This window comes from Thunnus thynnus, chromosome 11 (assembly GCF_963924715.1).
Source record: "Thunnus thynnus chromosome 11, fThuThy2.1, whole genome shotgun sequence".
In the NCBI taxonomy this organism is placed as follows: domain Eukaryota; kingdom Metazoa; phylum Chordata; class Actinopteri; order Scombriformes; family Scombridae; genus Thunnus; species Thunnus thynnus.
In genome coordinates, this window is record NC_089527.1 from 26,645,720 (window position 1) to 26,667,464 (window position 21,745).

Genomic DNA, 21,745 nt, shown 5'->3' on the forward strand with positions numbered 1-21,745 from the left:
CGGGTGTAACCTTCCTACCTGATTAATCGTTTAAGTCATTCATCAAGTGAAAATACCCAACATGAGCTGGTCCAGTTTCCCAGTCTGAGGATTTTTTATTTTTTTCATTACTGATTAACCAGATAATTATTTTCTCAATTGATTGTTAAATGGCTTGGTCTATAAAATGTCAGAAAATAGTGAAATTTAAAACTTATAGTCTCCTAAAACCCAGGCTGACATATTGTAATGAGTTTTGTCTGACCAAAGTCCACAATAAAAAGATACTCAATTTGCTTAGAACACTAAGAAAAGCAACAAATTCACAGCTGGATCCCTTAAAATGTTTGCCTTTTTTGTTTTTAAATAAAAGACATCAACGTAAGTCCAATCAATCAGGCCAACGGCTCTCAAAGTGGGGTCTGGGACCCCCAAGGGTCCTTATGGGGTTCCAGGGAGTCCCCAGCTAAAAGGGAAATAATTTATTTTCACTTTAATTTCTTCCATAAGTAATACAATGACAGAGTGTATGACTATTTTGTGTATGACTGTTTACTTTACACTTTCTGTCATAAAACATCTAAAAGCAAAAATCTTATTAAATGAAAAGTTTGAGAACCACTGGATTAGGCTTTCAGTTATCAGTTCAATTTTCTGTCTGATTAGATCAACTCAATTGCCCCCATTAACCCAGACAGACTTCAGGTCACAGACAGTGCTGATGAGATCAATACTGAGGCTGTGAAAATAAACTAAAACATCAAAACATTTTAAAACTATCCAAAGCAGTTTGATAATTTCTTTAAATATAGGGTGAGTACTCGGCGGTAAAATGGGTGGTAGTCAGATTGTATTTCAGCATTTTATTGAGAAACGTGGACAGGAAGCTGAATTATTCCGTCTAGCTTCACTGTGGGGAAACTTTTCTCCAGAGAGCGCTCCTCCTCTCCACGCTGCAGACCTGCAGCCTCTCCGGCGGGATACTTTTTCAAGAAGCAGCCGCCTCATGAACTAATCCTCCGCCTCACTTTTTCTTCACTAACAGTTCGGCTCTCGTTGTTCCAGCTTTGGGCTGATTATCTGGGAGCACTCAGGAGGATTAACAGCGTGGACAGAGGAGGGATGGAGCCGTCCCGTTAAAGTTGAAATTACGACAAGCTGAGTGTGTCTGTCTGTCTGTCTGTCTGCGGGCAGAGCGGCTCCTCCGGTGCTCTTACCGCGCTGAGCGAGCGGCTGTCCCCGCCTCTGAGGCCATGGGCTGCGGCTTGCGGAAACTGGAAGACCCGGAGGATAGCAGCCCCGGGAAGATCTACTCCACCTTGAAGAGACCACAAGTGGAGACCAAAACAGAAACTGTGTACGAGTATGTGCTGCTCGACTTCAGTTTGGAAGGTAGGCTGTGATGACACTGTGCTACCAACATTAACTGTAATATAGCCTAGTTATTAACTCCCTTTATACTTATGTTATATTTACCAAACCAATCCCAGAATGGACCCGCAGACCAGGTAAAAAAAAAGTACATTTAAAGCAGCGCTGAACAGTCGATTAGTGGAGCAATCGACAATTAATTGGAAACTTTCAATCGTTTAATTTTGAAGGAGAAATGCCATTTTCTGGTTCCAGGTTCTTAAATGTGATGTTTTTATTTAATATCTTTGGGTTTTAGACTGTTGGTTGGATAACATAAGTCTTTGGGGCTGTGTGAAATTATTATGGGCATTTTCACTAATCTCCTACATTTGGCAAAACGATTAATTGATTGATGATTTGTCAGTTGCACTTCACAGATGTCACCTTTGGCTCTGGGAACTTGTTCCACCTATTTTCTGGCATGTTATAGATCAAACGATTAATAATGATTATAGTTATTAGTCGCAGAACTGGTTTGCATTCATCACCCTATCACTTACCTTGCCATTTGTCTTAAAGGAAACTACTGTCACTAATATGGCTGCAAATGATGATTATTTTCCTCTTCAATCGATTAGTCGTTTGGTCTATAAAATGTCAGAAAATGGTGAAAAATGTCGATCACTGATTTCCAAACCCCAAGATGCAACCTTAAATGTCTTGTTTTATCCTGTCCAACAGTCCACAACCCAAAGATATTCAGTTTACTATCATAGAAGAGTAAAGAAACCAGAAAACACTCACATTTAAGAAGCTTGAACCAGGAATTTTAATTAATTTTCTGTTGCTCGACTAATCATTGTAGCTCTGGTCACAAATATAATCTTTATGGAGCAAAATGAGTAAAATGCTACTAAAGCTGTTAGCCATCCGGTTGACTCCTCTCAACAAATATTATATTTGCTGCTTTCCACTGTAAAGAATCCTTTTGTGTCCTTCTGTTGACTAAAACCTTCCTGTAAACCTTCCTTAAAAGCTGTCTGAAATTTCTTTATATTTAGCTTTAAAACAGTCCTAAATAGCAAACACCCTGTTTATGGTAGTTTTTATTTCCACCTTGTATCCCTTTATTATTCTCACAGGGGCTGTATCTTCCTGTGATGCTTGTAAAGTGCAATAAAACCAACCGTGTTGCCAGACAGGGTGCAGTTACAGTAGTATCCACATCACTCTGTTAATGGTAATGTGTATTTAAATTCAGTTAAATTGCTCTTTCAGATTGTTACTCACTACATGTGTGTGACATTACAGCATCTACCTCCAGACTTTTCCTAGCAACAGGGTCGTTCTTTCAGCCTATCTAGAAATAGGTCACAGAAGGTTTTTTTTTCCTGTCTCCGCTAGTAGCCTTTCTACCCTTGGCACACACATGGACACACACACACGCATATACACACACACCTTCCCATGTGAGAGGCATGCAGCAAAATGCAGTACGCTTCCAGAGAGAAACCCACCTGCTGTGTTATAGAATCTAATTTGAACATGTGTGATAATCTCAGATGGCCGAGGGTTGCCATTTTTCAAGGATAATCCCTTCATCTGGTCCTCCGACTGGCTGTTTTGACTGTGACCTATTTGGAAGGAAATGGTGATTAAGTTCTGAATGAGAGCCCAGCATGTAAACAGCAGGCCTGCACAATAATGAATCATGGAGGGAAAGTGCTGCTTTCCAAATTAGGAGGGTAAGGGAAGTAAAGTACAGATCCCGCCTCCTAATGACTTCAGGACCGTCCAGCTTACAGCATGAAGCCAGTCCTGTACCCAGTCCCATCACATAGACAATGAGGTTAGTTTGCCTGTGATGGAGATACAGGATGTCTATTTTATATGCTTGATGCACAGTATCTCTTTAACTCCATTGTCAGTCTGATTACTGTGTCCAACCTGACATGTCCCCTGTCTGAAAAATAGGAATCATATTTACAAGCCGGCTGGTATCCCATAATATTCTACAGTATGACCATAAGAATACAATTTAAGCAAAACACTTTAACTGGGTCCCTTTGTGTACTGTGTGAACCATGGAAAAAATGTAATACCTTAAATACAACTGTCCAGGAAACTGACAAAATAGTCATGGAAAATGATAAAATATCATAATGAAGTTTTGAATGTTCAGCAATGGTGGTTCATTCTTTACACTTGGGAACAGATTATGTGTTCTCAGATTGTGTAATGAACAGTCACCAGAACCGAACATTTTTTTGCCCGATTTCCCAGCCTGCATATGAAATTTGCCCTCAGAGATGAGGTAATCTTACTAGTTCCTTGGAGTTTTGTTTTGAAACACATAGGCATGTGTCTTTAAGAGGACTGTGTAATACAGCTATCTTGGCAAAAAATCACCAAAAACATCTTGTGAAACTGTCAGACTTTTTTCTGAATAGAGGAGCTGTTCAGCTCAGCTGTTTGTTGTCTCTTTTACTGTCTCTGCCAACAAAATGTACTCCACCTTCTGTCATGATAAATGTGCAGGTATTTCCCAGCATGCTGCTCTGTCCAGTCCACTCTAGAGATGCACTGATCTGACTGTCTGTCCCCGATACCTCATCCTGGTGCTCTCTTTTCTGCAAAGTTAAAATCTAAATACTAATATAATTTTTATGTAACATGAGGCCAGAAATTGCTGCACCACTAAAAACTGAATTGACTGCCCGTCATGAATAAATGGATGTAATTGATTGATCACACCTAGCCCAATCCATTTAATAAAATCGGTTATCAAACCTGTCCTGTGAACCCTGTTAGAGTGCACATCAGTGAACAACAGTGAGTTTGACACACGGGATGTGACACATCGGGCTTGAATTTTGCGCGTTTACTGTCAACACAGAAAGCTTTCTTTATGAATGACAGCAGATTTCTCTGTCTCCTACCAGCAACAAGTTCATGACCCACGACAGTAATGCTTCTCTGCAGCATGCGGTTTTATACTGGAAAGTTTGTCTGAAGTGCTCTGATTCTTGCGCCTGTCATCAGCAGGGAGTCATGGGTTCTGCTCTCAGACAGGCTTATAAATATAGTACTTCAAACAGGGTGTATTTGAGTCATAGTCCCTGTTCAGACCCAGTGTCTAGATTGTGTCTGGATCCACCTTACACAAACTGTGGTTAGCACTAGTAATCACTATATATCTCAAATGCCTCTACTTGTGTTGCTTTCATGGTCATTCTAGATTTTTATCTGTGGGAAACTGTGAGTGCTGCTGAACAGCTGAGGAAGAAGATTATACACTATTATACACTATACACAAATTGTTTGGCAGATTGTCTGTGTCCAGCTGTGTTTGGGAGATTTGTCCTTTGTGCTAGACATGCACTACAAATTTGAGACTTTTCACCTGCAAATAACCAAAAAACAGCATTCACTGGCCTAAATTTGATCACTTGCATCTTTGACCAACTCCAGATGTTGCTAGAGCCATAAGACACTGATACATTCTCAGTATACATTTGTACATGTGTGATTGGATCAGACATTTTAAGGAGAAGAGAAATCCAACACAGTAAATTCATTTTTACTATGTGAGTTGGACGGTAAAAATGCTGGTTTAACGTGCAGCCTTTCTGTCTTCTTGGATTTGTGTGATCGTCACTGACTTTGAGTGTGCAAATGTGCAAGTCTCTTAAGTGTGAATAATGGTTGGCACAGCTTAAGACACACAACCGCAGTGATTCCAATCTCTAGTAGTCATGTGCAGTCTGGTGATGGCTGGCATTCTCAGAAGCGTTTCTGTTTTTATTTTACAAGACTATAACTTGTTTACTTCAGTGAGGCCTGCGTTAATCAATCACCTAATTTTATAATTTGGTCAAGGAGTAGTTGGAATCTATGTACAGGTTTAGACAGTCTAAATGGAAGATAAACTCTCACAAAAAGCCAATTTGTGCCACTAAATGTGTTTCCTTGGCTGTTAATCAGATTTAAGCCAGACTGTATTCTCATTTCAAAAGAGACTCTACAGGGTTTCTTTCCAGTTTGAAACCACTTCCATGATGAAGAGGATATTTGATGTGCTCCCAAATTCACTCAAGGTTTGCTCACCTCCCAGACAGAGCCTGGCTGAGGAAATAAAAGCCCCGAAGTGATCGTACACAAGGGTGAACCAAACAAGAAAGGTGCTGAAGTTTCCTGGAATTGATTTAATAGTAAAGAAATCTAAGCAAAACACATTAAAAAGCAAGTACTGGTAGTTTTCCTTGCAGGATTTTTTAAAACGCTTGCCTCAAGTGAAAAGTGTGATGAAATTTCTAGGCATGACTGGACTGGTATGTCTTAATTACCGTGGCATCTGTTTAATCTTTATTAAAGACATTCGTTGTGATGCCTTCCTGATTGGCGGATTCAGTCTGTTAAAGGAGGAGGATGAGCAAGGAGTCAGTAGTCGTCAGATTTAGGGCTTGTATGTTTTTGAGTGTTAATAACCACATGCGTCAGTACACGACATATATTGCATTCCTGACAAGCACCTGGCCGGCAGATGCCTTACAGTTCAGAGACGTCTGTATATCTTGTTGCATACTTTGTTGAACTGTCTGCTGTGGTTTGGTTTAGGCAAGTTCCACCACCTGCACACATCTTTGTTCTACAAACTCACTCAATACTTCTCATGCTACATTTCAAGGCTGTAACTAACAATTATTTTCATTATCAATTAATCTGACCTTTTTTTTCTTGATCAATCGCTTTGTCTATAAAATGTCAGAAAATAGAGTCTTATAATTTCTCAGAGCCCAAGTTGACATTGTCAGATGTCTTGTTTAGTCCAATCAACAGTTCCAAATCCAAAGATCATTCAGTTTACTGTAATGTATAACACAAAAAAACTTGTGAAGTTGCAACCAGCAGATGTTTGGCATTTTTCCTTAAAAAGGGACCAAAACAATTATGAAATTATCAAAACAGTCGCTGATTAATTTTCTTGAATCGACCAATGGTTGCAGCTCTACTACATTTATGCCATTGTTGGTAGAGCAGGGCTGAAAACCCTACATTATTATGACTTGAGAGCGTTCACACAAGATAGTGACCCTCACTTTTAGCCTGGTAGTCAAACCCAATAAATGAAAATCAAGCTTAAATGAGCTATATTTAACCATGCTGGTGCCATTGCTCTAGGGTTGGTAATGTCTGTCTGTTAGTTGATCCATCCACCTCTTTGGTCCAGACTGAAATATCTCAACAACTACTGGCTCAATTGCCTTCATTCATTCATGGTCCCCAGAGGATGAGTCCCACTGACTTTTGGTGACAGCTTGACTTTTACTGCAGCGCCACCATCAAGTTGACATTTTAAGTTCAGAGTGAAATGTCTCTACCAATATTGGATGGTTTGCCAGGAAATTTTGCACACACATTCTTGTCCTCTGTATGATTTGTAATAACATCGGTGATCCTCAGCTCTTTTTGTCCCAGACCCAGCTCATACGTTGTGGTATGAATACAGTATGTTATGAACGTTTTCTGTTTTGAAATAAATTTTTTATTGATCAATACATTTTTAGTGACGTTGAATAAACAGTGTAACTGGAGATCATCCACAGCGATCCTGTGCCCAGATGAATGTGGTTTTAATTTTGCTTATTTCCCTATCGTTGATATTGTTGTCATGGCGACGTTAACTGCTTGAGAGAGTGTTGTGTGTTGATGCTGCCGAGTTCACACATTAACGTTACACTGGAGAATTTGCTATCAGCTCCTAAATTGCAGATACAGAATGTGTCTCGTTTTCTCTAGTACACAATTTCTACAACTAGTGTGAATGTAGTTGTAAGCAGAGTCAGACTGGCCATTGGGAGCAATAGGAGAAATACAGGTGGGCCGTTCGCTCTGTGGGCCACTTGAGCAGCCCATTATAAAAAAACAAGAGTGAGTGGTTCTTAAGGATGTATGTTACATTAGTGGTATTTTAGACCCCTCAGGTTGATAAATGAAAATTGTGGGTGAAAATTTGTCTGACTTTGGACAGTAGACCAGTTAGTATAATTTGTTGATTTAGTTGGTTTGGCTTCTTCTTGTCAACGCATACTGATTTGGATCAGGTGGATTAATATAGATATTGTCACTATTGCATGATACTGCAGATAAAGGTTATCATTTTTGGTTTTTACAGATTGTCGTTGGAGATTACCAATGACAATCTGGTGATTGTCAAACTCGGAGCCCAAATTTATTCAAAGGAGCTGATTTTGGCACAGATTTTATATCACTGCAAGGACACTAATCATCACAGTTAAAAGAAAAAGAAAATAATGAGCCCTAACACTGATCTGAGAGATCATCCCCACCCAACCCCACTCCACCCTGATCTGGCCTTGCATCTCCTTGAAATGTAGCATTTCTAGGACACACAGAGTGACTGTCACTTACTTCACTCTCACTTTCATCCGCCTCTCTTCTTCCTCTCATTCACTTGAATGTGGAAACACACACCCCGGCCCCCCTGCTTTTCCCAGCGCTGTGCCCAGTAGCAGCAGCAATGCTCCCTGTCAGCTTGGCCTCGTTTTGCTCCGACTGAGAGGAAACTGGACTTGGAGCCTGGAGCCAAGGAAAGCAAGCACATCAAAGTACCTATTGGCTAATACTTCCCCCGAGCTGATTACTGCTAGCTGTGTATGTGTATATATGAGTGTGTGTGTGTGTGTGTGTGTATTTCTGTCAGAGCGAGAAAGCATGCAGACTCTAAAGGGTTTTTATTGGTATTGATCTTTTAATTGCAAACTGCTCATTGTGTTCCTTATTTTTAAAGCTCACTCCAGTAAACAGCCACTGTATTTGTTGAGTTGATGACTTCAAAAGACTTAGTACATCCACACTATTCCAGGAATTTTTTTTGAAAATGCGTTTTTTTTATTTGTCTGTGTTGTCAGATAACTTTGAGATCATAAAATAGTGATTTGGTCTCAGGCTAAGCAGCATACAATTTTCTCTGACCCACTCGTGTAGTTGCCTGACAACATTAACTGAACAAGGCTCTACGAGTCTCCGGCTGTTAGAGGCTTTGTGAGACTGAACTTTGACACAGTGGTGCTTTAAACCAAATGCAGATGTTATGCTAACATACTCACAGAGATAAAGCTGACATGGTGATGTTTAGCAGGTATAATGTTCAGCATTTGCTCATTGCACTAAACCCAAAGTACAGCTGAGGCTGATGGGAATGTCTGTAGTTTTTTAGGTATTTGGTCATAAACCAAAGTATTGGGAAAGTTCAAATTTTGTCCCGATGATGAGCGTCATCATCCAGTCCAGTTGTTTTCCAATTGTTCAGCATTTTATTGCATACAAGTGAAATTTCCCTGATGAAAATATAGCACAAGACAAATACTTTCTGTATTAACCTAGTCTAACGCGAGAAGTCATCCTGACAGAAAAATTGCCCTGACCCGTATTTCAGTGTCAGTCAAAGCCTGGAAGTGGCCTATGACGGGAATCACGGATGAAATGATGATGTGCAGGGTGCCCCTGATGGCAGGTCATGACTAGATGAATAGATGGGCGGATACAAAGGGATTTGCGGGTGGAGAGAAGGCTTAACCTGAAGTGACGTGTATTCAACACCGGTTGGATGAACTGAGGGGGGAACGAATGAAACATCAGTTGAAGAAATAGTGGGATGAATTGCAACCATCTCCCAATCCACTAAGAGATGGTGATTGATTTGTTCCAAGATTGTTTGACCTAACAAGACCTCTGTTCCAATTGTAAAAGGATATCTATCCGTCTGTCTGTACTCTTTTTATTTCCAGGGATGAGTGCAATTTTCTGTAATCTCTATCTAATCTGGGAATCTAATGGCCCATGCTGGATTATTTCAGATTAAAGTCAGTATTTTGATTATTAAATTTGGAGGAGAGAAGGACAGTGCAGACCTGGCAACTCACACTCAGTCATCAGTTTCCTTGGAGCTGATCTCGGTCAGTGTCTGACTTCAGAGGAGTCTTGATTGGCATAATGTGTCTAATGTAATATAATGATTTGAGATGGCCACATTAGTGGGTTAAATGCCTGCACTAATCATATTAGGATTAGTTTTTCTTCTTGTTCTGTTTGACTTTGTGTTTCTTTTCAGGCATTTTTGTGGCCATCACCTCAAGCTTCATTCCATCTTTTTTTAAAGCCATACTAGAGTCATTACTCTACGGATGGGATTGTTGGTCAGTCCATCACTTTGGTTCAGACTGAAATATCTCAACATTTGAAAGAAAAATTGAAAATTTCTGAACAATTTTGTACAGACTTTGGGATGAATCCTATTGACTTTGGTGATTCCCTGACCTTTCCTCTAGTGTCATTATGAGGGTGGCATTTTTCGGATTTTAGGGAAAATTCTCAATAACAGATGGATTTCCATGATATTTGGTACAAATATAATTCACAAAATGTCGACAGAATGGGAAGAACAGGAACACCTCCTGTTATTCCTACTTGGGAGTGTTCACACATGGTCACCACTACTGTTGGCCTCGTAGTCACATCATTTAAATAGCTTAAATTAGCCATTAGCTGGTGTTGTGTATTTGGAGTGGTATGTTAGAAAAATGAATCATAGCGTGGCTGTAGAGTTTTGTTTTTTTTTTCCTTTTACTGTCACTCTTGTTTCCTTTTACTCCTTGTTGCTGGGCAGCTTTCTCCTTTTTCACACCTTCTCAAGCTCTACCATTCACATATGGGCTCATAAAATCCATCTCGTAACCCCTGTTTGGCTCTAAACCCACCTCCTCCCTCCCTCGCCTCCCAGTTTCTCAGCTCTGTCGCCCCTCTCTGTGCCCTCAGTTGTTGCTCAACCCCCTCTTGATCCCCCAAACCACCCCCCCCCTCACCCTGCCAGTTCCCACCTCTTGATACTCCTCTACTTCTTTTCCCCCCTTTTTTTTATCCCCTTTGCTAGTCCTCCCTTCTTCCTCTCCTCCTCCTCCTCCTCTTTTTTTCTCCCACACAGCACTGAACAGAGGCCTCAGTGTGCTGGTTGACGAGGCGAGTGGCAGCAGGATGGGAGGGGGTGTGAGGACTGAAAGCAGGGAAGGAGAGGAGCAAAAAGGCTGCAACAAAAGCCTGGGTTAGAGGTGTGTGTGTGTGTGTGTGTGGGTGTGTGTGTGTGTGTATGACATCATGGTCCTCCTGGGAGCCATTAGCTGCAGCATGGTTGCCTGTTTTTGTGGTGTGACACTGCTAGTGATCCACGTTTAACCTGACTGGCCCTGTTTTGTGCTCTAATGGAAGGGGAGTCATCTTTAAAGTTGCACATAGGCTGTAGAGAGAGAGCTGTTTCTGTTTCCACCATGGTGAGCATCAACTTTGCTGGGTTTTTTTGTTTTGGGGTTGTTTTTTTTTACGCCCAACATGTAAGCCGGTGTTAAATTTAAATTCACCTCAAGTGAGTGGGGTTCAGGCCAGCAGGAATGCCAGTAAACTGTAGTTGTGTTTGCCCGGCCCCTGCTTTAGTGGTTTCTGGTGGTCTTTAGTCTGATAATGGAGCCAGCCAGACAGTCCATTCACAGGCTGCAGTGATCTCAGCTGTGTACTGGTCTCCCTGATGGCTGGGGTGTTTGTCCGTGAGAATATGGGGGGTTGTAGAAGGAATGCTCTCTCTCACACACACACACACACTCACACACTTTCTCTCTTTCCCTGTCTCGCTCCCAATTTTCTTTCTGTTAATAGTGCTGCATCCAAAGTGCACAATTTAGTGTGTTTAAAACTTGAAATGCGTCAAATGTACTGTGTGTGCGTGTGTGTGTGTGTGTGTGTGTGTGTGTGTGTGTGTAGCCAGGCCCCTCTGTGAACAGCCACTCTTTGTGGACACAGGAAGTATGGTGATGGTCACAGGGATTTCCAGCCAGGGTTATTAGAAAAACAGCACAAGACTCTAGCACACAAGCAACTCCTTAACCGGTGTAAAAGTTAACTTACCAACACACTGCGAGGAAGTGGATGGCATGTAAACAGAAACAAGATCACTACAATTTTCAACTCACAAGAAAGCACAAGAGAGTGTATATTTCCTTCAAGCCTGCAAAGTCCTCTAAAGGTGATTGTTTAATACTCAATTCATGTTGTTCCTCTGTAACATATGACAATTTAAAGACATTAACTTGGGATGGAAGGAATCTCTATCTGTCTGTATGTATGTATGTATGTATGTATGTATGTATGTGTGTCCTTCGCATATCTCGACAACAGTTCATCCGATCAACTTCACACTCGGCACGTCTATTGCTGAGAACCCAACCTCAGTGTAGTATCACTGGTGAAGTTTCTGTCTGCATTAAAACCATTTAATTTATGAATTCTGTATAGTTTTTATTGATACTTTTGTCAATTGATACATATATATGTGGTTCTCAAGAAATAATAGGCAATGGGCCCATTCTGAACAGGCACATTTTGAACAGGCACTGCACTAGTTAATTATAATGACACTAATCATTAGTTGCAGCCCTAGTGATACACGATTTTTTGAGAATACCTAAATCCCATCAAAAAATATTACAACTTTGTCCAAAAGCTGTAATGAATTGTGCATAATTTCAAGTGAGTCACACTCACGATTACCAAGTTATGGCCATTTAAATTTAGCACTTGGAGTTAACATAAGCATATGTCATCTAAATGTGGTTGCAATTGCACTATATGGTGGAGATTGGGTTAAATATGTATATGTTGAGTGTTGACAAAACTGTCGGCAAAAAATCTAGATGTCTTTGACAGATTTGTGTTAAACTTCAGAATTCCAGATAAAAATGTGTCTTTCGCTTATATGCTTGTATGCCTCATGGAGAGGTTAGAAATGACCACATGGTGGCACTTATTCATGCTTTAGCCCACTGCCAAAAAGATGTCATGCTAACTAGCGGAAATAATTACGATGAATCAAATAGTCAATCGACAGAAATTTAATTGAAACCTTTTTGATAATTGATTAATTGTTCGACTCAATTATAAAGCAAAAATACCAAAAAACATGTTTCTTTTCTCTGTTTTATGACACTAAATTAAATGTTTTGGGGTTTTGAACTGTTGAATCAGACAAAACAAGTAATTTGAAGACGTCACTCCGGGAAACTGCAGGAATTTTTCACCATTTTCTGACATTTTGTAGACTTAACTATTGATCAAAAAGATGAATCCACAATGAAAACGATGCCAGTCTCAGTGCTGCACCTTTCGCAAAGCAGAGAAGCGATTTCACCACATCACACACCGCAGCTGGAGGAGCAGCAGTAAAAATACACATATAGTTTGTGTGTGTGTATATATAACCTTTACGTAAGAGTGTGGTGATGTGGTGTTTCCCTCAACATGCCTGGGTTGGTGGTTGTTTTTATGGCTTACACAGCACAGACAGACCTTACATCAGCATTTGAGGCCATCAGACGAGGCTTCGGAAACACAGTTGGACACGAGAAATTAGCACACTCAGACTAAGCAGCAGGGAATTTCAGTCTCCAGATGAGCGGTACAGCTAAAGTGACTCGGACATTCATATTGTAAGAGGCTTGATGTCATGGAGTCGGTGGCGACATGTCAATTTCACACACCAATGGATTCGTAATGACCATACAATGCGTGTGGAAGTGTGTGGGTGTTTCAAATAAATAGTTCCTGAAGTGACGTTTCTCTAAAAATAGCACTTTCTATGACGCTGTAATGACATTTTCCCAGCTGAAAGTAAAATAATTGGTACGTTCCGTCATCATCATCAGCATTCCTATCTGGCTGACCCTGTGCATTTCTGACACACACACACACACACACACGGTGATGTTAAAGTCATTATACAGGAAGGAAAAGGAAACTTTCCCAGACTGTGTGCATGATTTTCTATCAACAAGAGCCTGTAGATTTTCATTAGGGTCCTCATTCAACTGCACTCACAGTATCTGAGATTCTTGATGCAAATTTTACAGAAATTATGACTTTTCTTGAACAAACCGTTCCATTTATAAACCCAAGTAAATATTAATTCATTCACAAATTATTATTGGAAACTCTATTCTTCATATATGTTGAATCGTACGCTTATCTTCAGACAGATGTCACGTTAAAATGATTATTTGATTAGAAGTAAATAAATGGAAGAAGTAAGCACTGCCTCTGTTTTCATGTAATTAATATGTCTATAACAACAACTGCACTCATCAGATGATGGCAGTGTGGTTTGTTCCAACCTTAAAGTCCCCTTCCACTCAAAAATGTGTTTCTCTTCTTGTTCCTTCAGTTGGATGTTGGAGTTTCACTGTACAGAATGATGTATGTGCAGTTTGACACTAGAAGGCTGTTCTCACATTCATCTGCTGAAACTGCTCACTAAAATGGAAAATTTTTGACTTTTTTGTGGAAAAACCATACCAGACACAAATTATTATTCCAAGCAGTATTTTTACACATCTAAAGAACGTGTCTGGAGGGGATCTTTAAGAGAAGATGTAAAAGAAGATATGTAGCATTGTGGCATGTCAGTGTGGACGGGGGGTGCTTTTAGAAAATGATGTGAAACTTAAACATGAGAGCACGTTCAAACTCATCCACATTGGGAAAGGGGGTGCACATGGCCTAAAACACATGTGGCTTTAACCTTTACAACAACTGCTAGATGACACTTCATTCACTATCATCCCTCCATGCAGGTAGCCGTCCCACAGTGCAGTATGTCGCTTCACTGTCCGAGCTGCCCCAAGCCCTGCAGCCCTACTACACACAAGGCTACGTCCTGGCCGCCCTGCATCCCATCATCCTCTCTGTGGGACGAACCCGCTCACTGCCCTTCAGCCTGCTCTACCGCGCCATCCTGGCCCGTCCCAGACCCAGGTAAATGAATCCTAATCCTCTTTTAAAATGATGTGTATTATGTATATACAAGCTGTCTGGGGCTTCCCTGTCTCTGCCACACATGCATTCCCACTGCGACCACACGTTCACCATCATACTGTCTAGTAAATAGATGAATGATGGATGAAGTCAGCTGCATATTTAATGCAAAGCTCTGGTAGTGAGGTCAGACTGGCGTGCCTGTAGGAGGAGGACAAGGAGGAGGAGGAGGAGGGGGCGGCTGACTCTTGTAGACTGTGTTTTGGTTTCATTCGGTCCTTGTGTCTAAGGGTAATACCAGGATTTCTATTGGCTAGAAATCCACCCGACAACAGGGGTCCTCCAGCAGCCAATGGAGATGAAGTATCTCTCATCTCTAAGGTTTAATAAGGTGGGATACAATAACTATGATAGTATTTTTTTTAATTTGTAAGATAAATGTAGCAGCAGTAGAGGTGATTTGGTGATGTTAATGATTTTATTTACACATTCCTGATGGCGCTCTTTTGAAAAAACTCTTCATACTTTCATATTGAAAAGGCTGGCAGCATGATGATGTGATCTGTCTTCATTTAAACTGCCTAAATTGCTGTTTACCCTTTTTTTAATTGCTTCGACAGTCGCTGGTAGCCATCTCCTGCTGAGCCTATGAATGATTTATGTGTTTGTGTCTGCAGCTCTGTGACAATTAATAGTGAACTATGAACCCTGCAGCTGGACAAGGTCAATAGGTTTGGTGCCACTCACCCAAAAACTCCCCACCGATCTGAACAGAGGAGCTTAAAAAAAAAACACTGTTACTGTTAAACAGATCTTGCTGGTCTTCACGTTTAATAGATGTTTTTGTGTGTCTGTGTGTGTTCTCAGTAAGCAGACAGCGTCCATGTGTCACAGTGTGCCGATGTTGAGGGTGGAGGAGTGGCCGTTACCTGGAGAGTCACTGACTGGTGACACTGTCAGAGCGCTCATCGACAGGGTCAGTCACACACACACACACATTTACTGCAACCTACAGAAGCAGCCCAACAAATCCATGAATGAATGAATCCTAAAATGTTTCTCTAGTTCAAAGTGTTGGTGACAAAATGCTATCAGATGTTTACAGCCTATTAAAACTGAACAGAAACTTCTAAACTGCTTCCAAGAGTATTACTAACAGTAGACCATAGTTTGGTAAAGGGATGACATTTACAGCCATAAAATGAAAGTTTGGTAATACTTAATTTTACGGGTCCCATAGTTTTGTCATAATTTCCTAGAAAGGAATTGATACAACTGTGAATTATTAAGATGGATCCTGAAAAGAACTATGTCATCTATCACTAATTATGGAGACAGTGTTCATTCTTCCAATGATTCCAACTAACTTCAGGTGTAACCTGGTGAGCGTTGTAGCACTTCTTTCAAGGAAGTTCCTCTAGAAATCAACAAGTGCTTATAAACTGAAAACAGCTCACTAAACTTAAATGAATGTCTCAGAATTTCACAATACTAAGTACAAAATAACATAGTTCTTTCCAGAAAACTTCCTGGAAAATTACAAGGAAATTATGGGACCTGTAAAAGAAAGTGTTATCAAAAATGTCAATACACTTTACATTAATACTTTTATTCAGTAAAGCACTGGTTGATAAAGATGATGATTAGCAATTTATTGTATTGGAACAGAATAACATTCAGCAACTTAATACAAAAACTGTAAACAGATAGAGATGGGAGTGACATGCAGCTAAGGTCCTCAGCAGTATTCAGACTGGGGACATTGTGGTTCACGGTTGGCGACCACCAGGGCACTCTAAACATGGTGACTTTATGTATCACATAGTTTTAAAGCTGATATCTGTGATGTTTTTGAGTTAATGAATCTTGTATATATCCCACCTGTGTGGTGGAATATTGTTAAACACATAAACCAGCATATTCACTGCAGCTGGAGATGATCTTTGTTCTCTGAGAAATGGAGAAGTTTGTCTCTTTGACTGAAACTTTGACTGGAAACACAGAATTTCACACTTTTTCTACTTTCATCAAAGTGTTTCTTGTGCATAACAAACACAAATGTAGTGGAGGTTAAAAAGTACTAAAGTCTTGAGCATGTTTGTTTTGTGATGCTGAGCTATAGTAGACGGTCACAGTGTGGCTGACTGTGGGTTTTGTGTGTCTGGCAGGTGAACAGCAGTGCCCGTGGGGGCGTTCGATTCGTTGGCTCGGTCCTCCAGCAGGTGAGTGGGATCACCAATGGCAGGGTGCACAGTCCGAAGAGGGGCTGTCGCTCCCCTCCACAAACCCCTCCCCGCACCCCACCTGGAGACAGAGAGCTGGAGGAGAACACCTACAGCCCCGGTGAGAAAAACTCTCTGCCTTTCTCATCACACCCTTTTAATTTGAACTCTCCAGTGTCTTCTAGCATATTTCAGTTCTATTTTGTGTTGTGTAATGACAGAGGGAGGGGCACAGCAGGAAAACATTCCACCGTGAGTGTCTTGATAAAGTGATATCTCACAAATGAAACCTGGGTTGAGTTTGACATCATCTTGTTTATTTTCTGACATCCGGATTCTGAGCAAACCAGAAGATGTCAAACTTTCTATAAAAACAAACTCTTACATGGTTTGTTAGTGCATGACACACTACTTTTAACCAGCAGTGAGTCATTGCCATTTTGATCATGAGATGTTAGTGTAATTACAGTAAACAAACATTTGCCATAAAGGTTAGCAACCACTGCGTTCTACATCATGTGCCACACAGTTAAATGTTGTGGGAAAATCTGAGAAGAAGCATTTTTTCCTTCTCATTTGCTTCTATGCTGTATCAAGTCCATGTTCTGTGGTAGTCAAGTCAATTTTATTCATCTGTATATCACTTCAAGCACTTTACAATCTGTAATACATACAACACCATCTATCTTTTGACCTTTGATTCTGATGAGGAGAAACTTCATGCTGAATTTTGTGTTAATACCTCAGATTTTAGGCTGCAGTCAGCCTGCTGTCACTTAACCTGCTCACAAAGGATTAATTTTTTATCAAAAATATTCCATTTTCTACCCTGAGATTAAAAGCCTTCTCTGACAGGCAATTTGGTGCAAACTAAGTTGAATTCATGCCCTTGCACTTTACCACTTCATAATGTAATGTAGACCCTGTCTGTCAAACCTGATGTTTATTTCTCTTCACTCTCTCTCCCTCCATGCAGACCTGAGGTTGCTGGTCTTCTTCCACTCCTGGGCTCCGGGCTGCGCTCCTCTGGACTCGTTGGCCTGTCAGTACCATCAGGGGGCGCTCTCCATGCGTGTCTCCAGGAAGGGTCAGGTGGTCAGTGCCCTGGAGGCCGACTGGCTGGAGCTGACTGCCGCCTACTACCGCAAAGGCTGGTCGCTGGTGGACTCCTTTGTGTACTGGGACACTCCTAGAGGTTGGTTTGTTACAGGACTGACTGTCTGAAAGCAGTCATCAGTGTGGATGTAAGAAGCGTACAATTCAGATTACTGAACAATTTTAAAATCTAATTTCATCGAGAACACACTCTCAAACGTCAAGATTAGATTATAGCAGTGCATTACAGACCACAGGATTATTACGATTCACCTGTCTCTCACTCTTTCTCTCATTCACATACATACTCTCTCTCTCATTGGTCACCAGTCTTTCCCTTTCAGCTCTCCTTCAAACCCACAGGCTACACTAAACTTGCAGTTCTAACATCTTGTTCCTTTGATTTGTTATGAATTATTTCTTATCTGGGAATCCGCTCTGCTCAGCTCGTACCAGTTGCGATGTTCGATGCAGATTCTCACTAAATATCCAGCAGCTTTGAAATTATCAAAGTGGCTCCGATCCTGTCTGGAGGATCTTGCACATCAGAGGTCAATTATCTAGAATATCTTGTAATCTGAGCCCGGCTTCAGAGAGTGTTTGTAGGAAATCTGATTTTTAAGGGCAACTGATGTTATTCATCATCCTTCCTCTTTTACTCTTTGCATTATTTTTATCTTTTATCATAAAACAGTGATTCACACATAAAAAAAAAATCAGTTGCTTCCTGTTTTGGCTGCGGCCCCTCCCTCCTCTCTTCCACTGTGTCTATATTTGGAACTGTCTTCCTGACCTTGGCGACCTCACTTCCTGTTCCTCTGCAAGATCATCTGTAGACCTCTGAGGCCTGGAAATAAAATGAACACACACACACACACATGCAGAGCCTAACCTATTTCTAATAACTAGGCCATTAGCTCATTCACATGCCCCTTATAAAGATTCCTCAGTTACTACCTCAGTGTGAGTAATTATTCTCTATTCCTTTCTGTGAACTATATAATGATGACAATATGATTTCACATATGCTACAGTGACTTTGTCTTTGTGTGTTTCAGGCGAGCCGGTGCCCAGGTCGCTGGAGGGATTGTTTGTGTATGAAGAGAGAAGCACCTCTCCTCCTGCCAACGACACCATCGTGGTAGAGCAGTGGACCGTCATCGAGGTCAGTCGGAGATTCTCCCTCACAGCGGTCGCGCATGACCTCATTCTTACCAAAATAAAAGTGCCTAATTGAGCAGGCAGGATGATTTGTGCAGGGATGTCTTGTTGTACAGTAAAGGGCTAGTTCAGTCAAATTACCAAAAGAATACTGTGTGTTTTCACTTATCCATAGGTGCAGATATTTTGGTTTGATGCTCTGACATCTCAAGGGATAAGTGAGAGTGTGTTTTTGTCATTTGGAGATGACTTTTTTTCTTTACAAAGGGAAAGTAGAAATGGAGGCATATGTTTTTCCATAGCTGGAGGACTTGACAGCCCCAGTTTTCTGGAAATGATAAATCCTTTCTTTACTTAAAGGGTCAGATCACCCAAACATAGAAACATCTTTATTACCCTTAATAGTGTATAGCCACGCAGTCGTGCAAGTACTGTAGATTAAGTTTTATGTGAAGAAGTTTCAAGACCCATGCTGCACCAATATCAACTTTCACTGCAGACAGAAGTCTTCTCTGTGAAAATCTAAAAACCTTCAACTTCTTGGCTTGATACCTGCAGAGGTAACTGAGGGAAACAGTTTTTGTGCTTGTTTTGGGAGGACTAACCCCTAAAATACAGGCCAGACACCAAAACTTTAATTAAAAAAAATCTAGGCAGGATAATTCAAAAAACTGCAGTTGATTTACTTCATCTAGATTCATAACTAGTCATGTTTTTTGTGACTCTTATGTATGTCTTTGCATATAATGTGTGTATATCCAGGGCTCCAATGTAAAAACAGACTACGGGCCCCTCCTTCACACTCTGGCTGAGTTTGGATGGCTGCTCACGTGTGTGCTGCCTACGCCCATCATCCGACACGACAGGTGGGCACCATACACTCTGTATACATGATGCAAACATGTATGTGGCTGGTTTTTATGTACAATCTATGACCTAACCAACCTTCTATGTGTGCGTGTGTGTGTGTTTTTGTGTGAGTAGTGATGGTAACCTGGCCACCAAGCAGGTTGTGTTTCTCCAGAGGCCTGTCAGAGGTCAGGCAGCGGCTCAACCCAGGAACCAGGTGAGATGAGATGAGATGTGGGTGACAGACTGATGTTATATACAGGAGAGCTCAACCAACAGTTATTTGGTCAGGGAAAAGCTGTTTACTGTATTTGATGTGTCTATGCTGCACCCTGGTGTACAAAGTTGAAACTGCACTTCACTCTGAAGGTAAACACAAAAAAGAAAACATAAAAAAAACATCACTGGAACCATGGAAACCTATTTCAAGGTCTGATCCTGTTTGGGATAAATAAAAGCCTTTACTGCAGTGGTGATGTGATTTGGATCTCACTCCTGTATCCCTCCTCGTCTCTAGGCTCTGTCTGTGCACAGCGACGTATCCAGTCGCTCTGTAAGTCGTGCGGTCAGCAGCCCCGTCCCTCCAGAGGAGCTCTCTCCCGCTGCCGGAGGCATCGGAGGCTTCCCAGTGTTCGGAGGGGGGTACCCCAGCGCCCTGTCCCACCTGGAAGAAGGTGGCTTTGAGCAGGAAGAGGGGAAGGCTGAGGTCACCTGCATGTAAGCAGGAATACGGACGGATGCAGCTTTCTCTCGGGACTGAAGTTCAGGATGTAAACATTGTTAGAATACTGGGGAGAGTATCGCTGCCCCGTGTGTCACTCGTCTCAGCGGGACCGCAGACTTTATCATTCGCCATCATGTTCACGACCTCTTTCTTTTTTTTTTAACAGAGACTTTAATGTAGAAGAACTCAGCACTTTTTCATGTTTTTAATGAAGCCATAACGAGAATGAGGTATTATTTACAAGCAGATATGTGTTCAAACTTTTATATAGATGTGTTGGGGGAGAGAAACAAGTCCACAGCGGACACTTTACACATATTTAAATCCATTTTTAGGTGATTGCCAACTTTTCATCAGTACAGGTGCTAATGGGAAATTGTTACAGCAATATAAAGCACAAGCACACATTTCTGCACATTATGGGAACAACACTGGTGATATAATTATATTTGAATCACCCATGCTAAAATTTAGATTTACTCACAGCTTTACACATTTCTTTTTTTGTCATAAGAAAAGTTACCCTCATATCTCAAGCCTTTTCTTTGACCCTCAAAGATGTTCCAACACATTTTTGATCACCTTCAGTCGGTGCTTTGTCCTCGCAGATCTTCCTCTCGTCTGTAGACCGAGGTAGGACGTGAATATTTATCAGGGAGACTGTCACCGTTATCCTGTGTACATTGGTACTGACAATACGCAGGTTGACATCTGATACAGTGTGTTAACCCCGCTGGCCTGAGTGAAGGTGCTGGCTGCCCTGAAGAGTACATTTGTACAGATACATTAATCCTCTGTGTGGAGGATGTTTTAGAGTTCTCTGGAATCGCAGCACGGTGCTGTAAACTGAAGATGTGTCATTTTCATTTATCTTTTTAAAACATATTAATGCAACTGAGTTCAAGCCTCCTAATATTTAGTCTGATTGGCGCCATATGGTGATCATTCTGGAAATGATTATGGCTTATCATGCACATGTTTGACAGTATTTAATATTTGATCAGTCATTGTATGAGTGTACATGTCAAAACTGCAAAATTGCTGCTCAGTGTTTCATTGCTTATATGGTACTGGCAACCCGCCTGTGATGGATACATTGTTTTATTGAAAAGATGACGACAGTATTTTATAATGCAAAGAAAGGGAAACAGTGCTGTTTGTTTTTTAGATGGTAGTATTTGGAATTGTAAAGCTGGGTTTCAACTATTTGTTATGCATGTAAACATTCTGCTTTTGGGGGAAATCGAATGTACTGCAAATATAATTTAGGTATTCCAGTGTTTCTGAGTCCTACATGTTTTAAATGTATGTATTTAGCTCCACAGACGCCCCCATCAGGGTTTACTAAATGTCAGTATTAATATTCCAATCTTTCCTTTTTGGAGAGTTGTACAATTGGATTCCTTTCTCATTGGTGTTTTTTATCGTATTAAACACTTATTTCCCATCGGTCTCTGACTCATTTAACAGTGTCTTCTACAGAGTTCGT

The 21,745-nt window shown here is 41.0% G+C and overlaps 1 protein-coding gene across 1 annotated transcript; it reads left to right on the top strand.

Annotated features, from left to right (window-relative positions):
* The first annotated feature begins 885 nt into the window (after window positions 1-885).
* rftn2 (raftlin family member 2) lies at window positions 886-21,703 on the top strand. The gene is made up of 9 exons (XM_067604173.1): window positions 886-1,371; window positions 14,025-14,205; window positions 15,073-15,181; window positions 16,374-16,548; window positions 17,404-17,622; window positions 18,581-18,687; window positions 19,446-19,549; window positions 19,668-19,749; window positions 20,050-21,703. The coding sequence occupies exons 1-9, from the start codon at window positions 1,233-1,235 to the stop codon at window positions 20,251-20,253; spliced, it is 1,320 nt and encodes a 439-aa protein (XP_067460274.1). The 5' UTR covers window positions 886-1,232; the 3' UTR covers window positions 20,254-21,703.
* The last annotated feature ends 42 nt before the right edge of the window (window positions 21,704-21,745 follow it).